This window comes from Microtus oregoni, unplaced genomic scaffold, assembly GCF_018167655.1.
Source record: "Microtus oregoni isolate MIOR12 unplaced genomic scaffold, Mior012 000036F_ref0000092, whole genome shotgun sequence".
Classification (NCBI taxonomy): Eukaryota; Metazoa; Chordata; class Mammalia; order Rodentia; family Cricetidae; genus Microtus; species Microtus oregoni.
Genome location: NW_024543095.1, coordinates 19,390,906 through 19,410,376, shown reverse-complemented (window position 1 = coordinate 19,410,376; position 19,471 = coordinate 19,390,906). Strand labels below are relative to the sequence as shown.

General features: G+C 38.9%; 1 protein-coding gene across 5 annotated transcripts in view; it reads right to left on the bottom strand.

Annotated features, from left to right (window-relative positions):
- The window catches only part of Foxn2 (forkhead box N2), a 48,257-nt gene that overhangs the window by 15,893 nt on the left and 12,893 nt on the right, over positions 1 to 19,471 (bottom strand). For 4 of the 5 annotated variants that reach the window (XM_041631241.1, XM_041631237.1, XM_041631238.1 and 1 more), the window contains 2 exons: positions 9,636 to 10,186; positions 102 to 196 (listed from right to left, as the gene is read on the bottom strand). In XM_041631241.1, coding sequence (XP_041487175.1) covers positions 102 to 196; positions 9,636 to 10,172 — 632 coding nt within the window. In that variant the 5' untranslated portion in view covers positions 10,173 to 10,186. Of the gene's footprint in view, positions 1 to 101; positions 197 to 9,635; positions 10,187 to 16,190; positions 16,354 to 19,471 lie in introns of all 5 variants that reach the window. The other variant, XM_041631239.1, reaches the window with a different exon arrangement.

Genomic DNA, 19,471 nt, shown 5'->3' with positions numbered 1-19,471 from the left:
TACTTCTCTATACAATTAATAAATACACAAATAAAACAAATCCGTACGACTTGTTTTCTCCATTTCACACAATAAATCTCAATCACACAGAAAGTGCTTACCTCTGTGGAGAGGAAAAAGGTTGCTTCTTCAAGGCCTGCATAAGATTGGGCTTATATTCTGGATCAACACACCATAAGGAACCTTTTCCATTAACCTAGAAAAAAGTGTGGAAGAATTAAATCCTGAACTTTTATGTATCAGTTTATCAGACTCCTCTGAGTAAGAATATGGGGGAACCTCCCACTTCATGCCAAGGCTGAAGTGAAGGCTGGAGATGCAGCAGTTACCACTGTGCCTGCTGCTAGATGCTGATCCACTCGCTGCAATACTCACACCTACTTCCCCATACCCCTCAAGTGGACATGAGTCTGTTATACATGACTCATTGCACTCACCATAAAATACATAGTTTACTCTAACCACAAGATGAGAGAGGTTAAAACTTATTTACACCCAAGCTTCTATAAGGCTTAAACTTATTCTTTTATGGGGAGAAAGACAAGTCATGAGTGCGGATAGGAGAACTTGAAGGAATCAGTCCTTTCCTTTTCCTGAGTGAATCAAAATCCAGGACCCTCAGGCTCAGCAGTAAGTAGTGCCTTTACCTTCTAAGCCATGTCACTGAGCCTATGCTTTTCATATTGCAAAAAATCTTAAAATTTAAGTTGTACTTTACAACTAACTACATTAATAACTCTTTGGAAAACAAACTTACTCATTTCTTTTCCCCTAACCCTTCCTTGTATAAAATCTTATATGATGGGGCTGGAGAGATGGCTCAGTGGTTAAGAGCATTGCCTGCTCTTTCAAAGGTCCTGAGTTCAATTCCCAGCAACCACATGGTGGCTCACAACCATCTGTAATGGGGTCTGGTGCTCTCTTCTGGTCTGCAGGTATACACACAGACAGAATATTGTATACACAATAAATAAATAAATAAATAAATATTAAAAAAACTTATATGATGTAAGGTTTAATGTGATTATCTCCACATTGCTTCCATTCCCTAAACTCTTTCTCGCAGCAATTAGTCTACTAATGAGATCTTTTTATCTTTAAGTACTGTGTCATTTTAATAAAGTGGCATGATCAAAAAATATTGTTCCACAAGTTTAAAATATAAGGCTTTCAGCTGGAGATAGCTCAGCAGTTCATAATATACTGCACTGTACGTGCAATAATCCCAAGTTTGGTTCTCAGCACCCATACTAGAGGGCTCACAACTACACATTACTGCAGTTCGGGGGATCTGTGCACTTGTTGACCTCTGCTGGTACTCGCACACACACATACATATTCACACATACAGTATGAAATTAAAAAAAAACCTTAAAAGCCCAAGATATTTATTGCTACTTATTATGATTATGTGAAACGAGATAAAACAATGTGAGAGTCAGACATTTCACATTTTACCCACAAAGAAAATCAAAGATCCAAGTGAGTTATAATGGGATTCAATAAAATAACTTATAGCCAAGTAACACAGTTCAAAATAAATGAACATTAATTGGATATTCTGAAATTGCCATAGGGTATTTGCTGAATGCTAGGGGAAGGGGATTAATGATACCAAACAACAGAGCTGGGCAGTGGTGGCACACACCTTTAATCCTAGCACTTGGGAGGTAGAGGCAGGTGGATCTCTATGAGTTCGAGGCCAGCCTGGTCTACAGAGTGAGTTCCAGAACAGCCAATGCTATACTGAAAGACACTGTCTCAAACAACAACAGCAGCACCAGCAACAACAAAACCCTAATAAGAACAAAAGTAAATTTCAAAAAGGTTTAGGTAATAAGTAGTAGGGGCCAAAACTAACTTAAGGAGAAAAGCTTCTTATTTACAGAGAAGTCCATGCACTCATAACAGGGCAGTTTAAAACACCCTGACAACTGAGCAACAGAGACATGTAGAAGGAAAACTGATGTGTCTCTTACAACAGTCACACAGGGAGGAATGATCAGGAGAGTCATCTCTGTGGCACTCAGTGTCAAGGCACCACAAAAAAGAGGAAGAATTGGGGCCAGGTGGAGTGATTCAAGTACCCAAGAGGCAAAGGCAGGAGGACTGTCTTAAGTTCGAGGCCAGCCTAGTCTAGATGAGTTCTGTCCCAGACACCACTATATTTACACACGCACGGTGTCTCAAAAACTAACAAACAAAAATAACAAAGAACCCAAGCAACTGACAAGTTTTCCCAAGAAATGTTAAGATTTGTATGCAAATGTATTTTTAGACTAAGTGATAAAAACCAACTTAGAGTTTTGTTCAGTCATTTAGACAAATGATAGATATGTTTTGACAATTGGGAAATAAAACTGTCAACACACATCCTTTGTTCCAATTAGGTTTCATATACACAAATAATTTTTCTTACATTGACCAAGACAATTCCATCAATTACTACCCATGTTCTACCTTGATATTCCAGGGATATCTCCTGCAAACTGTTTATAGAGTTTTGTTTTCAAATTCTATAGTTGAAAGTCTGAAAACCGTTTTTGATCACAGTAGAAAAAGCTATTTCCTTGAAGCACCAAATTGTAAAACTGAGAATTTGCTGTTTCAGTAGTTTCAAATAACAGTCTGCTTATGTTGCCATGGCAGCACTTCCTTCCACTGGTCTGTTCACGAGCCATTAGTAACAAGAGACGAATTATGAATTTGCTCATCTATATTTTAGAGTCTGCAAAAAGAATTTCGGACTAAATCTCACTTAAAATTTACTTAAATGATGAGGCACAAATGATAAAAGTTTTAGAAATATTGATCTAAAATGATATTTGTCTGTAAGAAACAAAGTGCCTGGATGCTGAAAACAGAAAATATGCATTCTCTCATTTACCATCATTAATTTTTAAACTTTAAGATTGATTGAAAAACCATTAAAGGTTTTGTAGAAAGGAATATATTAAGGGCTAAATTGCAAAGATTCATCTTAATAAAAGTTTTAAATAATAAATTCTGAGAAGATAATATTACTATTTCTGAAATGTTATGTTCTTGCCTTATATATTAAAAGGTCCATCTTGTCAGGTCTTTTCATATAGCTGTATAATCACCAAATTACAAAACATTAAAACTGTAACTGAACTAAGCAAAATTTAATTGTTTACAGACTAAAATTTCAGTCATAATGTTCGCTTACATTTAATAAAAATTCAGAAAAATGTAAGATTTGGATGCTGACTAGGAAAGTAGCTCAGTGGCAAACAATTGCCAAGCATATGCAAGGGCTGTGAGTTTGATCCCAAGAAAAGGAGAATAGATTTAACCCTTTTTTTAGATCTGATTTTTCTGAAGTTGTATGGAGAATATAATACGAAGGAACAGAAAGCAGACCTTGTGTTCTGTGGGAGAACTGTCATCTCTAGATAACATTCACTCAGGGACCAAAACCAACTTCAACTTTATGAAAGTACAGCGGACTTGTCTTCCACAGATGCACGGGAAAATACGTTCTGATGTACTGACTCAAAAGGGAGTTCGAGGCCAGCCTGGTCTACAAAAGCTAGTTCCAGGACAGGAACCAAAAAGCTACAGAGAAACCCTGTCTCAAAAATCCAAAAAAAAAAAAAAAAAGGGGGGGGGAGGTTCATCAAAACAAATACCACTGTGATGTGGGAATCCCCTTTATGTGCTGTGATTAGCAATGAATAAAGACACTGCCTTGGACCTATAGCAAGGCAGAACTTAGGTAGGCAGGGAAAGCTGAGCTGAGTGCCGGGGTAAAGAAGGGCGGAGTCAGAGAGACACCATGGAGTCATGCCCAGAGTCCAACATGCAAAAACTTTCCAAGTGTGTATTGCCACGTGCAATACACAGATTAATAAAAATGGGTTAAATTGATATGTAAGAGTTAGTCAAATAGAAGCTAGAGCTAATGGACCAAGCAATGTTTTAATTAATACAGTTTCTGTGTGATTATTTCGGGTTTAAAAAAGCCGAGAACCAACAAGCAGCCTCCCACTACACCACTGAGGTGTGGTGATGAAAAACTTTACTTGAGAGGTGGGGGGCAGGAACGTCATGAGTTCAAATGCTTAGTTGCATATCAGGTTCCAGTAGAGGCCAGCCTGAGCTACATTAAGATATGCCTGGGTCAATAAATAAGTCCACTGGTGCTTTTCCTCTGTCCCTGAATAACAACACTCCTAAATCTCCAACTATTAAGCACTGTCCTACTAGAATTCATCAACATCAAGCAATTTCCTCTGGGGTTGAAACATTCTATCCTGCAAGGAAGTTCAAGCAGAAGGTAAAAAACTCAAAACACCTTCAGGAAGTTCAGGAAACAAAGTTACTAGGTCCTTCCCTCCCAGAGTAAACAGAGAATTCCAAGAGTCATTCTTCTTAGGTGAGTAACAAAGACTTTGAGACAAGCCCCACAGCTAGAAGAAGCAGAAACCTTGAAAGTTAAGAACCAAATGAAAGCAGCAGAGACCAACTGAGCTTCTTCCTTGAAGAGGTGTAGACCAACTGAGCCACCTAGAAAGGACATTCCTCAAGCCATTGAGCAGTCTGCAGGTGGGGCAGTGTGTCCCAGGTTCCCAGTTTTGTAAGCTGTCACCTGTGCTGGATTGGGCTTTGGTGATGCAGATGTCTTTGACTCATCTCTGCTCCCTCTCACACACTCACATAAAAATCAGTGGTCACCAAGTTGGACTTTGGTGGTATCTGTACTCACTGCTTTTTCTCTCTCTTACTTGTGATAGATAACATGCCAATTGTGCTCTAGTGTTACAATTTTTGTCTTGTTTTTCCCCGGACAGATAATTCTCTTTCTCAAATTCTACCTAAACGGGAGATAATATCCTTTCCCATTCTCTAGCTCTCAACTCCTTACTTCTTTCTCTGAACTTTGCAATTGCTCAGATTAGCAGGTGTGGCAGCACAGGCAGAAATACTTGAGGAAACAGGCAGTCAGATCAAGATCAGGAGTTCAAGCCTGGGACTGAGAGTTGGAAGAGAAGTTAATAATAAATGTCACTGTGCTTGGTTTAATAAAGAAGCTGATTGGCTAAAAGCTGAACAGAATAAGGTTAGGCAGGAGAGCCGGATGAGGAGGATGCTGGGAAGAAGGGTGGAGTCTGGAAACTGCAGCCAGCCAGAGGGACAAGAGATGAACGTCCACATAGAGCCTGAGAAAGTTTTGAAAAAGGTTCTAAATGCACAGAAAGAGACAAATGCAGCTTCCCAGTCTCGCAGTCTCAGGCCAGCTGCAGTGCAGAGATGCATCTGCCTACGCCATCTATGAGATGGAGGCGGCCGCCAACCGCCATGAGCTAAGCAAGTGTGGCCAGTTCCTGCAGTCTCACACTGGCCAATGCATATCTCCCAGTCGCTGTCTGCAAGCTTAAGCAGCCAGTGCAAGCTCTGCCAACACACTGCACAACAGGTTTGGAGCTTTGCTCATGCAGACAGAACACAGATACACAGAATAGATAGATTCAGATAGAAAAAAAACCCTAAATGGGTTACAGTGTATTTTTAAATGTACAAAGGCTTGGGAGAGAGAAGAGAAAGAATATGTACTGCATTAGATTAAAAAATAGTTTTAAAATTAAATAAAGTTCTTAAAAAGCGAGTAATTTCAAAACGCCATGTAAAGGTTGAAAATACAGAAAGCCTGGATCTGTATGTTGTTGTGTTGTCTTTAAATTTTTTGACTGCTAAGAGACTGGATTTTAATATGGTTGAAAATTGGTTGACTCAGGGCCCCTGTTACCAACCACTGTGTTAGGGGATAAGTAGGTAGATAAATCTGTAAGTGATTAGTGCACTAAGTTTCTTTTCTTATTTATTTATTTATTTATTTATTTATTTATTATGTATACAATATTCTGCCTGTGTGTATGCCTTCAGGCCAGAAGAGGGAACCAGACCCCATTACAGATGGTTATAAGCCACCATGTGGTTGCTGGGAATTGAACTCAGGACCTTTGGAAGAGCAGGCAATGCTCTTAACCTCTGCGCCATCTCTCCAGCCCCCATGCACTAAGTTTCTTGATCATAGAGAGTTTATATCCACTCTGGTAGGATACAAAAACGTGTGCACAGCTATGATATAATATGTGAAGGGACTCTGGACAGCCCAAGTATGACAAACATGGCTCTGGCAGGCCTTGTCCTTCTCTGATTCCCTCTGGCCTGCTAAAACCTCTAGATTGCATTCCTAAAGGTAGCCACCAAGATTTACTCCCTTTACTTGTCCACTTCCTCCTCCTGAGGCTGGCTACTAAATCCACCTATCAAAGTATTGAGGCCCAACAACCAAAAGCCTTTGGCTACCCTAATTGACCTGTCCAATCAAAATTAAACACCTCGTCCTAACATGGGATTTCCCCTTTTACCTTTATAAACTGCCAATCATTTGCTTATGTGTCCCATCTTTCCCCTCTCTATCCAAACGCAGTCCTTTGTCCCTCCAGGACAAATATCCCTTCCCCCTCTCCCTTGTTCCTTCCCTTTCTCCCTCATGCTCTATTTCCTGTCTTTGTCTTTTATCCCCTGCCCTTTGTCACTCTGAGGCAAAGAAATCTCCTTTGGGCCGAATACCAGTCCCTTCAATATGTACTACAGAAAAAAAACAAAAGGATAGGAGCCCAGAACAGATATACCAAAGCGGCAAGTGCCTAAGGGAGAGCTCCTGAGCTGGGCTGTGAGGAAGTGGTTTCTCCACAGAGAACAGGAAAATACATGTAGATGGCATGAGATAAAGATCACAATATATTGGAATAGCTAGTGTAAAATGTGTGTGTGTGTGTGTGTGTGTGTGTGTGTGCAGTTCATGGAGTAATCTTTTTAAAAAGCATCAAAAAGAGATCAAATTGAGCTAACTCTGAAAACTATTTTAAGAATTTTTTTTGTTTAAAGATTTACTATTTATGTATTTGTGTATGTGTGGCCATGCAAGGTGTGTGCTTACATAGGCTAGAAGAGGGCGTCAGATCTTCTAGAGCTTGAGTTAGTGGTGGTTGTGAGCTGCACTCTGGTCCTCTAGAAAAGGACAAATGTTCTTAATGGCTCAGTAATCTCTCCATCCCTGTGAGTTATGTTATTAATGTCCCATAGTGTACGATTCATGGTGACATGAAGCTAACTTCATGAAGTTACATACCTGGCTCTTAAACATCTGATTCAAATTATTCATGCTGACTCCCCCCCTTTTCCCTCTGCGAATTATATATATGTATATATACATATATAGATAAATAAGATTACCCTAAAACACAAAACTATTAATATGACAACAATGAAAAAGTAAAACAAAAACCAAAACAACAACAAACTAGCACTTGAATAGCAGAGGCAGGTGGATCTTTGAGTTCAAGAACAGCCTGGTCTACAGAGTAAATTCTAGGACAACCAGCTCCACACAGAAACCCTGTCTTGAAATACCACCCCCCTCCTCTCAAAAATCAAAAACAAAACAGTTTTTGAATGGTAAAGAAAAAGAATTCAGGCAACTATGAACATGGGATTATATACTATGCAAATCAACAAAAATATATTTCTAAAGCTATTTTTACCATCTATAGAAATACACACATATAAATATATGTAAAGTATAAATATACATATGCATATGCACACATATGTACATTTTAACTGATGAGAAATAAACTAGGACCCTTGAAAATTTATAGGTATTTTATTTCCTATATTCTAACCTTGGTTTTTGCAGGTCATGGTCAAATGAACACCTAGCTGGTCTCAATGTGCTGGTTATGAAACAAGAGAGTTCCTCAGGATAATATATAAACTCCTTTCAAGTTTTATATCCAAGTAACTAAGCACCATAAAGAACAAACATCAAGTTTAGAATCTTGAATCCTAGAGAAGGAAGACATAAAGCCCAACTTATATAAATTCCATCAGACATAACTCTAAATTAAACAATTAGTTGCAAATTAGGTCTGGCCTTTAGGAGACAAACTTAAGAGTCATTAGCATCCAGATACTAAGTGAAGCCCTGGGAATGATGAAATTACCCAAAAAACAACTAAACTAAAAAGACAGTGAAAAGAATTTTAAAAAATATTTAAAAAGTTAAGGGTAAAGCAAACCAATCTAAGCAAGTATGAATTCTATAAATCAAGGAAAATGAATTCCTAAAGCTAGTTTTACCTTACAACACAATGTCAAACCAAATCAGCAGACTCAGACAAGTGTTGAGGCAAGTGTTAAGACTGCTCAAAACTGCATCTTTATTGAAACTTTATGGCTGGAGAGATGGCTCAGAGGTTAAGAGCACTGACTGCTCTTCCAGAGGTTCTGAGTTCAATTTCCAGCAAGCACATGACAGCTCGCAACCATCAGTAACAAGACCTGGAGCCCTCTTCTGGCCTGCAGGCACACAAGCAGACAGAACACTGTATACATACATAATAAATAAATCCTGCCCCCCCCCCCAAGAAAGAAATTATATCCAAATGCAGTACTAAGTGTGACCCTCCTTGAATAGAGACATGTTCAGGACAACAATGTACATATCACAAATGAAATAAAGGGAAACCTTATCATAGCCTTGTTCTGACCTCAGAACTGAAGGCAAGTAACTTAATATGATATTCACTAACCTTCATGTTCAGTGTTTCTTTCCACTCTGCCTGTCTCCCTTTCTCACTCATACAGAATATACTAGTGCTTTTATATACCTTCTATATCTACAGAAAACATATTTTTAAAAGCAAATTTAAAAAGTATTAAAAATTACAACAGAGAAAAAAGCAAATTAAAAATAATACCTGTCATATTATTTAATATAAATGAGCTATACTTTATGAGATAGATTGTTAAACGGAATAAAAAGGACATATATATACTGATATAGTTGTAGAAATTAAGGGGGATCTACTCCATGGGACTCGAGAGATGAATCAGTGGTTAAAAGCATGCGTTAACCCTTCCAAAGAACTCAAGTCCAGTTCCTAGCACCCACACTAAGCCTTTCGCAAATGCCTGTAACTCTAGCTCTAGGAAATTCAATATCCTGTTGTGACTTCTGAAGACACTATACTTATGCACAAACCCAGAAACACGAACAATTAAAAATAAAATCTTTTTAAAATGAGACATATACACCCTCAAAAAAAGAAAGGAACAAACAAAAAAACTCAGGCAGTCTGGGGATACCGTGCGGTGGAGTGCTTACCTAACATAGCATAGTTTCAACTCCTGGTGGGGGGAGGGGTGGATAATGGGATGCGGAAGGCTCATTCAAAAGAATAAGTTTCGGTGCTGGAGAGATGGCTCAGTGGTTAAGAGCATTGCCTGCTCTTCCAAAGGTCCTGAGTTCAATTCCCAGCAACCACATGGTGGCTCACAACCATCTGTAATAAGGTCTGGCGCCCTCTTCTGGCCTTCAGCATACACACAAATAGACTATTGTATACATAATAAATAATAAATAAAAAAAAGAAAAAAAAGAATAAGTTTCTCTCAACACCAAGACATTTTAAAGCATCATAAATTAAAGCAAATGATGAAGATAATTAATCTCAAACTAACCTAACTGGGCTTTGCATCCCATATCTCATGGACCTGTATCAATTCCCCCATCGCACAGAGTGATGTTTATCAATACTGACCTTGCCATGGCTCCTTTCCACTTTCTGAAAACATTTATTCAGGGATAGATTATGCCGAACAGAATTCTTCCAGCCTGTGGGTGCGGTGGCAAAGTATGGGAAACGGTCCAGAATCCAGCTATAAATTTCTTTGACTGGCAAACATTTATTTGGAGAGTGTTCAATAGCCATATAAATGAGAAGACTAAAGGAGTACGGGGGCTTTGAAGTCGCTGACTTTTTCTCTGGGTTCTGGTAGCAGGACGGTCCAAAGACAGGCACATCATCTCCCTCTATGTCATACAACGGACTAACCATTGGAAAACCTTCACTTCCAAGCCTGAAGTTTGTTAGAAGATTACTATTTTCATGAAGCCAGTTCAAGTTTGTGAGTTCGTCATCTGCTGAGTCAGTGCCCACTAGAGTGGCCTTTGGCCTTGCAGCATCCCCAACTTCAGGCAAGCTTCCCATTTTATAAATCTGATTTAGTCCTGCAAACTTCTCAGCTCCTGGGGTCTCAGCTCTCTTATCTGGAGTCATTCCAATTACTGGACCCATTTACTCGTATAGTTCTGCAATTAAATTAAAAAAAAGTTATAAATTAATATAAATCTTAAACTCTGGGAAAAGCAAATAAACATTTGTATATACACATCCAAATCAAAAAAATATTTGCAGTTGAGTATGCCACACAAACAATAAATAAATATAAATAACTGGGTTTTTCTTTATTATTTTTCAGACAGGGTCTCTATCTGGAGTTCTGGCTGTCCTGGAACTCACTATGTAGATGAGGCTCTCCTCAAACTCAGAGATCCTCATGCCTTTGCCTCCTCTGTACTGGGAATAATAAAGGTGTGCACCACCACACCCAGCTTCCCATATAATATTTAAATACAACGTAGTTTTGACAGTTATAAAGCATGCAAAGAAGTAGTTGCTTTATATTATTTGAAACGATGAATAATAAACAGTAAATAAAACATATCTTGACAGCATCACATGTATGAGTGATAATAAGGCAAATTACGCAATACAGCGTAAACAGTAAAGTTTCCAGTCCACAATAACTGTTGTAGTTACTGTTAAAAAATGGGGCCGGTGAGATGGTATGGTGGACAAAGAGTGCTTACTCCAAGTGCGACAACCCAAGTTCAACTCTGAGAATCAGTGCCTATTAAAAGTTGTCTTTGGACCTCCACGGGCATGCAGTGGCAAGTATTATGAAGCTGTAGCTGTTCCCATATATGAATAAACTTAATGAACAGACTATATGACTTCTAATTTATCCTAAGTATCTATATTATTTTACTGTACTAGTCATACATACTGCTCAATCTTTAAAATACTCAAATTTGAAACAATGTTCAAACAATAATTTCAAGTAAATCTCCAAATTTTAAAAAATTTACCATAAAAAAATCATTTCTAGGACTAGAGAGATGGTCCAGTATAAGATCTTATAGGACTTGGGTTAAATTCCCAGCACTCACATAGCAGTTCACAATCATCCATAACTCCAATTAGAGGATCCACTGCCTTCTTCTAACTTCCAAGAGTACTAGGTACATGGTACACACACATACATGCAAGCAAAACATTCGACACATAAAATAAAATTTAAAAAAGTAACCCAGTTTTGTTTTCATATATCTTACTAAAGAAAATTTTTTTCAAATTATTTTTAATTGACACAGATTAATTATATAAACTTGCACATGTATACATTGTGGAATGATTAAAACAGGCTAATTAGCTGACAAGATGGGGCATTCCTAAAATCTCTCCATTTAGGAGGCAGGGGCAGGACAGTGACTCCAGGTTCTATGACAGCTTGGTCTACATCACAAATTCTAGGTCAGTCAGTGTGGTAGCTTAAATCGGTTCCCATAACGTCTTAGAGAGAGGAACTATTGGGAGGTGTGACTTTGTTGGAGGAGGTGGGTCACTGCGGAGGCAGACTTTGAGGTCTCATATATGCTTAAGTCACACCCAGTATCTCAGACCATTTCCTGCTGCCCGAACAAGATGCTGAACTCTCAGTACCCTCTCCAGCACCATGTCTGCCTGCATGCCATCATGTCCCACCATGACAATAACGGTCTAAACCTCTGAACTGTAAGCGAGTCACCACAATGAAATGTTTTCCTTTAGAAGAGTTGCTGTGGTCACTGTGTCTCCTCACAGCAATGAAACTCTGACTAAGACAGCCAGGACAATGTAATGAAACTGTGCTGCAGAACACACACGCACACCCCAACATAAATAACATAAATCACCTCCATGGGAAGAACATATTTAACATGTTGTTTCAGCAGTTTTGAGACACGTTTTCACTAAATAGTCACAGTGCTGTAGGACAGAGAACTAGAATTTACTCCTGCGCAACCGACTCTGCACCCTCTAATATTCCTGTGCCTTCCCTGCTACAGTATCTGGTAGCCACCATTTTCTTCTACAATTTCAACATAATAACATTTCTTATTCCCTAAATTCACTATCAGCTAAGTTAAATTCAGTAAGCATTTGCTGTTTCTTAAAAAAAAAAAAAAAATCCAGTACTTGAACTCCGCATCCCCAATCACCTCACCCTTAGCATGTCTCATCTCTGACATCCTCACAGGAAGTTTGAACTGCACGGTACTGATCATGAAGCTGCTCTTGCATTTCTAGTTTCTCAAATGATATTTTTCTTTTTTATTTTCTTTTATTGAGATAGGATTTCTCTGTGTATCTATGGCTGTCCTGGAACTCACTCTGTAGACCACGCTGGACTCGAACTCAGAGATCCGCCTGCCTCTGCTTCCCAAGCACTGCCAACACCACCCGGTGGTGTTTTTCTTTCTCTTTCTCTCTCCCTCCTCCCCTTCTTTTTAAAATTTTATTTATTTTTATTTTACGAGCATTAGTGTTTTGCCTGTATGTTTGTGTGAGGGCGTCAGGTCCCCTGGAACTGGAGTTACAGACAGTTGTGAGCTGTCATGTGGGTGCTGGGAATTGAACTGGGTCCTTTAGAAGAGTAGTCAGTGCTCTTAACCGCTGAGGCATTTCTCCAGCCCATTTTGCTTTTTATATATACTTAAAAATCTACTCCCCCAAGAGCATAAATGACCAGAGGGAAGTAAAAGAACTAATGTTTCTTTAATTCATTTTCAATGTACAGAAAGATGTCATTTCTAAAGCTGTAAAGCTTATTACCTATTTAAGTGCTCATGCTTACTTAACTGACATGGGGAGAAGTACCTGCAAAGTTTCATATTGCTTAGAGAACAGTCAACAGGCTATTTCAAGAACTACGGAGCTTGCCTATTTGGATTCTGGGAGCCACAACTAAATTCCTCAATTAGTGTTAACACCAGCCAATATTTTCAGGGCCAGACAGCATATACTAAACACCTTGCATGCTATATGTCAGCTAGCCATCAATTAAAGTGGAGATAACTGAGAGCCATTTTATGGACAAGGATAAGAAAAATGTGGTACATTTACACAATGGAGTACTACACAGCATAAAAAAATGACAGCTTGAATTTTACAGGAAAATGGATGGAGCTAGAAAACATTATTTTGAGTGAGGTAACCAAGACACAGAAAGACAATTATCACATGTACTCACTCATACGTGGTTTTTAAACATAAAGCAAAGAAAGCCAGTCTACAAACCACAATCCCAGAAAACTTAGACAACAATGAGGACACTAAGAGAGACTTATATAGATCTAATCTACGTGGGAAGTAGAAAGTATAAAAAGACAAGATCTCCTGAGTAAATTGGGAGCATGGGGACCTTGGGAAAGGGTTGAAAGTGGGAGGGAAGAGCAGGGAGGAGAACAGAGAAAAATGTAGAGCTCAGTAAATATCAATAAAATAAAATTTTAAAAAATCTGAAAGAAAAATAGTAAACCAGCTCATACATTTCTACTTAATATTTAAACTTCAGGCCTAAGCTTTGATTAATGTTTAAGCCTTGTAAATTACATCATTTAATCCACTGGACCACATAAACAGGCACTGTAAGACACCTAAAAGTGATTATCTTGAGAAGCCTGTTTTGGGATTGTTTACTGCCTCCTCCTCACCCCACATCTTCCTGTCTTAATATTTAATGAACTTGTTATCAAACTCGGGGGTACAAGCTGTGACTCCCTGTGTCTGATAATAAACTCTCCTGAAAACCCTTCCCACAGTGCAAACAATGGTCAGTCTTCACCTGAATAGAGGCCATCAAGCAGACAACTCCCTGGGCTGCTGCTAGCAGTGCTGGGCTGTGCCTCTCTGCTACAGGTAACACAAGCGCATTAACGTAACAGGCACTCAAAAAGCAAAATCTCTCAGAAACTAATTTAGATGGGGGCAAATACGTTTTTTTATAAAAATTCCTTTATTAGGTCTATAATCTTTTGGTTCATAAATTTTTGTGATGTCTTTATGGGTGATGTGTGTCCTCCAAATCTGCTACAATGCTGGCACATTATCAAGCTGATATGAACTGTAACAGCCATTACTTGGAATGGAGTATAAATGGCAGCAAATATGCCTCAGCATTACAGGAAATACATAGCAAGCAAAGCTGAAAATGCCGGGACGACACTGTAGATGAGCATCTTCTTAGCAAGACTTGCAGTCTTTGTGTTGTTGTATTATGTATTGCTTTCATTAGTTAATCAATAAAGAAACTGCTTGGCCTGATAGGGCAGAACTTAGGTAGGCGGAGGAGACAGAACTGAATTCTGGGAGGAAGAAAGCAGAGAGAGAGAGCCACTAAGGAGACGCCAGGTCAGAAATGCTAAATCTTTCCTGGTAAGCCACAACCTCAAGGTGAACACAAATTAATAGAAATGGGTTAAATCAAGTTGTGAGAGTTACCCAATAGGAGGCTAGAGCTAATGGCCAAGCAGTGTTTTAATTAATACAGTTTCTGTGTGATTATTTCAGGTGTAAGTTAGCCGGGTGACTGGGACAAACAAAGGGACGCTCTCTCCATCATCATCATCATCATCATCATCATCATCATCATCATCAAAAACAACAAATCAACATTTATTTCTGTCTAAAAATATATAAAATTGTATCATGTACAACTAAGCCCCAACCATCCCTCTTCCTCAACCTCCCCCACAAATATCTGCACCATCATTAAAGACTAGAGCTAACTTGCATATCCTGCAATAGAGACACTGCAGCTACCTCTTCAGTCTACTACTCCGTCACCAGTGGAGTCCACTATCTGAAACAGTAGCTGAAACTAAAGGACTTGTAAAAACTGGAGGGGAGCTTATTTGAAAAGCTGTTTATATTACAGGTTTGGTAAAGGACTTTGTTAGTCCTCCAAATTTTTTAAAATATATTTATTTTTATAGTTTAAACTTAAGCTCAAAGTTTTTGAGGAAAATGTTATGCTAGTATGCTAGATTATTTTTAGTAGTTACCTCCCTCCCCTCCCCCCCCACGTCAATTCTTGGACTTATCAGAAAACTCAAGGCCAAATCAAAAGCCACCTCTTGCTAGCCCATTCTATCACAAAGCTTTCTATAACACAGATTAGTTTATCAATTAATGAGTGACTTTTTTAATTTTGAAACTTTGAAAAGATTTACTACATGTCTCTCCTTCGTACCAATGAGACCCACCAGGCACAGCAGCTGACCATAGGACTTCTCAGAAGGTGCCGCAATCATTGTTTCCCGACTTCCTCATAATGCAACATTAACTTCCGGATTCTGTTTGTTTCACTTACTGCATTTATGACTGGACTCTGCCAACCCCATCACTTTAACAGAACCCTTCTTCTGACCTCTGGGATTTAAGTGGTAAAATAACTTACATCTCAGAACTTTCAGTATATTGTTAATATCAGAACTTTCAGTATATTGTTAATATCTCAACAGTTCTGCCCGATGCCAACATTCTTAAGACATAAGGGAATTTTGAAAATAGACCGGAGAAACATCTTGGAGAGACAAGTTAAGAGCACTTGCTGCTTTTGCCTAAGGTCAGGTTCAGTTCCTAGAACCCACATGGAGGTTCACAGCCACCTGTAGCTCCAGTTGCAGGTACACAAGGCACACACACACACAAACACACAATGAAGGCAAACATTTATACATATAAAATAAGTCTTTAAAAAACGACAACCTTGCCGGGCGGTGGTGGCGCACGCCTTTAATCCCAGCACTTGGGAGGCAGAGGCAGGTGGATCTCTGCGAGTTCGAGACCAGCCTGGTCTACAAGAGCTAGTTCCAGGACAGGCTCCAAAACCACAGAGAAACCCTGTCTCGAAAAACCAAAACCAAAAAAAAAAAAAAAAAACAAACAAACAAAAAAAAAACAAAAAACGACAACCTTAAGAAATTTAGAAACAAATTTAAGTTTTTACTTATTAACATTCTCAGAAACAAAAGAAGATAGGAACTAATACAATATATGGTATAATGAAAACAGCTATATAAAAATGTACAGAATAATATTCATTCATATTCAAGTCAGAATCTTGAATTCATATTCAAGTCAGAATGTATCAAGTGAAAAAAATCCATCTATTATCAAGACGCTTATGGTTGGTATGGTAGTACACACCTTTAATCCCAGCACTTGGGAGACAGAGGCAGGACCTCTAGGAGTTCATACTAGCTCGCTCTCCTGCTTCCTCTCTGCGATCATTGTGTAGCTCTCAAATACTTCTCCAGCACCCGCATGCATGCAGCCATGCTCCCACCACGGTTATAAAGAACCTCTGAAACTGGAAGCAAGCCCCCAATTAAATGATTTCTCTTATCAGTCAAGGTGTCTCTTCACAGCAATAGAACAGCAATTAAGACAGGGATCGCAAGATGTCCCAATTTTTTCCTACAGATTTACATTACATTCTTTAAGGTTCTTCATTACAAATCGTGCCCATCCAAAACACCTAATTCTGAGATTAGAAGACAGATTTAAAATCCTAAATGTAGTCCTAGAGAGACAGTTCAATTGTTAGAATGTTCAGTGTAGAAGCCCAGGTTTGAATCACCACGCACAAGCACCTGTAACTCCAGTTCAGGGGATCCAATGTGCTCTTAGATCTCTCAGATTCCTGAATGCATGTGGTATAATAGATACCCTCAGGTATACATATACACACATAGAATAGATAAAATAGATTTTTAAATCCCAAATGTACAGGACAAAGATGTATATTTGATCATAATGCTACATAATGTCATGTATCCAGGACAAATGAGGGATAAAACTGCCTCCAGGTCAGATTTAGTGATGCAGCATGTGATCCATTGCCTCTGAACAAAAATAATGTGTGCCGCTGCATTTTCAAGTTAAGAGAAGGGGACAGAGTTCTCAAGGAGAAACTGCTTCTGAAATGAGGGTAAAAGAAATAAAACTGAGTGGAAAACAACAACACAGCTTTCAACAATGTTAAAAACAGAAAAAGAAAAAAGCTGTTTGGCAGCTTCTCTCTAAATCTACTCTTTTCTCTTCCTAATTCAGTCAGTACATTCTGCAACCTTGAGTTTATATTTCACATCTATGTAAATAATTTGAACACAGTATGGTATTCCTACACATAGTTTCAGGGTATCTCCAAAGCCATGAGTTTCTTGAGAAAGGTAAAAAATATACATTATTTAAAGTTCTGTAGAAGAATTCAGCTTTTCACACTACAGCTCCTAGTTTAAAATTCTAGACTTCTCATTTGTCTATGGGCTGACTTCCTCTTTAAAGTCAAGGGCAAATTCTATCAGTGAATCAGCATGGTGGAGGGCTAGAGAGATGGCTCTGCCGTTAAAAGGACCCACATGACTGCAGCTCAATCGTCTGTAACTCCAGTTACAGGCATCGGATGCCCTCTTCTGACTCCAGTAGGTACCAGGTACACATGTGGTACACAGACATACATTTAGGCAAAATACACATAAACATAAAGCAAAAATTTTAATTAAAAATGTTCTTAAAATATAAAGATTAAGAGCCTCAAGTATTATTAAGACCTGTCTCGAAAAACCAAAAAAAAAAAAAAAGATCTATTAAATTAGAGGGGGAAACCCACAATGTTTATGACAAGAAATCCCTGATTTACCCATAAATAATGATTTCAAAAACCAATACCACAGGGGCCCAATATGGTGATATAGACTTTAATCCTTTTAAACTCAGGGCTCAGGAGGGACAAGCGGCGGATCTCTATGAGTTTCGGGTCAGCCAGGCTACACAGTGAGACCCTGTTTCAAAAAACCAACAGTATCACAGGGCCAAAGAGAATGCTCAGCAGTTACACTGCTCCTCCAGATGACTGAGTTTGATTCCAAGCGCCCATACTGGGCAGCTTAGAACTGCATTAACTGCAGCCTCAGGGAGCTTCAATATCCTTTCCTGGTTTGTGCAAACCCCCTTCCCTCCCATATACACATACTTCAAAATTGAACAAAATAAAAATTTAGAACATATACCATAAAAAACCCTCAATTGAATAAAAAGTGTCCCCCAGACTAACAAGGAAAGTGGATGCTTCTATTTTTTAAATTAAAAACAAAACAATTTGAAAATGTTTACTATTATCTAAATCATGGAACTAATCTACTCTACATGCTTTATTACCTAGACTACTAAAAATGTAGTATATTTCAATGGAAATCCCAACACACAAGAACTGTGATACCATGCCCCTAAAGTAAGCTGCCTTGCATGTTTGTGCTTTACATAGCAGCACACCTAACTACAGCATCCGCTCTGTATCCTCCGCATTTCATCCTGAAACAGTAAGAACGGTCTCCACCCAGACTTGGGAGAGACCCTTCTTCTCTCCCACAATCAAATAAACAAACCGCCACACCCCAAATGGCTTAATATACATCTTTCCAACAATTCTGCTCTTATTTTACTTTGGTATCTGAGAAATGGTATAATCCGATTTTTCCAGAATATTCTAAGTAATAATGGAAACTGAAATTCAGGTGGTGTGTGCTACCTTTGAGCACACAGCACTTAGGACCAAAGCAGAGTTTAGGGTAGGTCTATACAACAAACCAAGATGTTGTCTTTAAACACACGCACTCAAATTTAAATATTAACTGACTTTCCTGTAGATAAATGTACATGTGTGTGTGTATCACAAGAATAAAAGAACACTTGCTGATGCTCATTAGTAGGTGTCATTTCAAAATTTTGACTAAAACTCACAAGCTTTGCAACATCCCTAGCAGACGGTGATTGTTACTGGGTTCTCTTTTGTATGTGGGAACAGATACAAGGTGACTGAGTGGTATGCAGCTCAGTGAAGTAAGTGCCGCTGGAGCCCATGCTCGCTTCTGCCCTAGGTGCCACCCTGCCTTCACTCCTCTGTCAGTGCAAAGGGCTGTCATCAATATAGCCAACTCAGTATCTACATCCTTAGGATGAATAATGCTCCTGAAGTAAATCCAAACTATATTAATCCCGATCAAGTGCTTACCGGCCACTTCTCTATAAGCTTGCTACTACAACTTTTAACTCCTGGATTGTCTACTTAACTATCATCTTTCAAAAGACACCTGTAATCCAGCACTTAAGAAGAGGCAGGAGGATTAGTGGTTCAAGGCCAGTTCGAGCAACGTGGGAGCAGTGCTGGGGAGACGGCTCAATGGGTAAGAGTGATTTCTGTGCAAGCATGATGACCTGAGTTCAAATCCCTAGCTTTCAAGTAAAAAAAGACAGGTATGGCCACACATGCCTGTTAAGACCTTAGGACTGTGTGAGGCAGGAGAATCAATAGGATTCTCTCACTACCAGCCTAGTCCCAAGATGATTTAAAATAATAAAGCAGAAAATGAAAGAATGAGATACCCAACACCCACTTGTGGCCTCTGGATGTAGAGACCAGCACACAC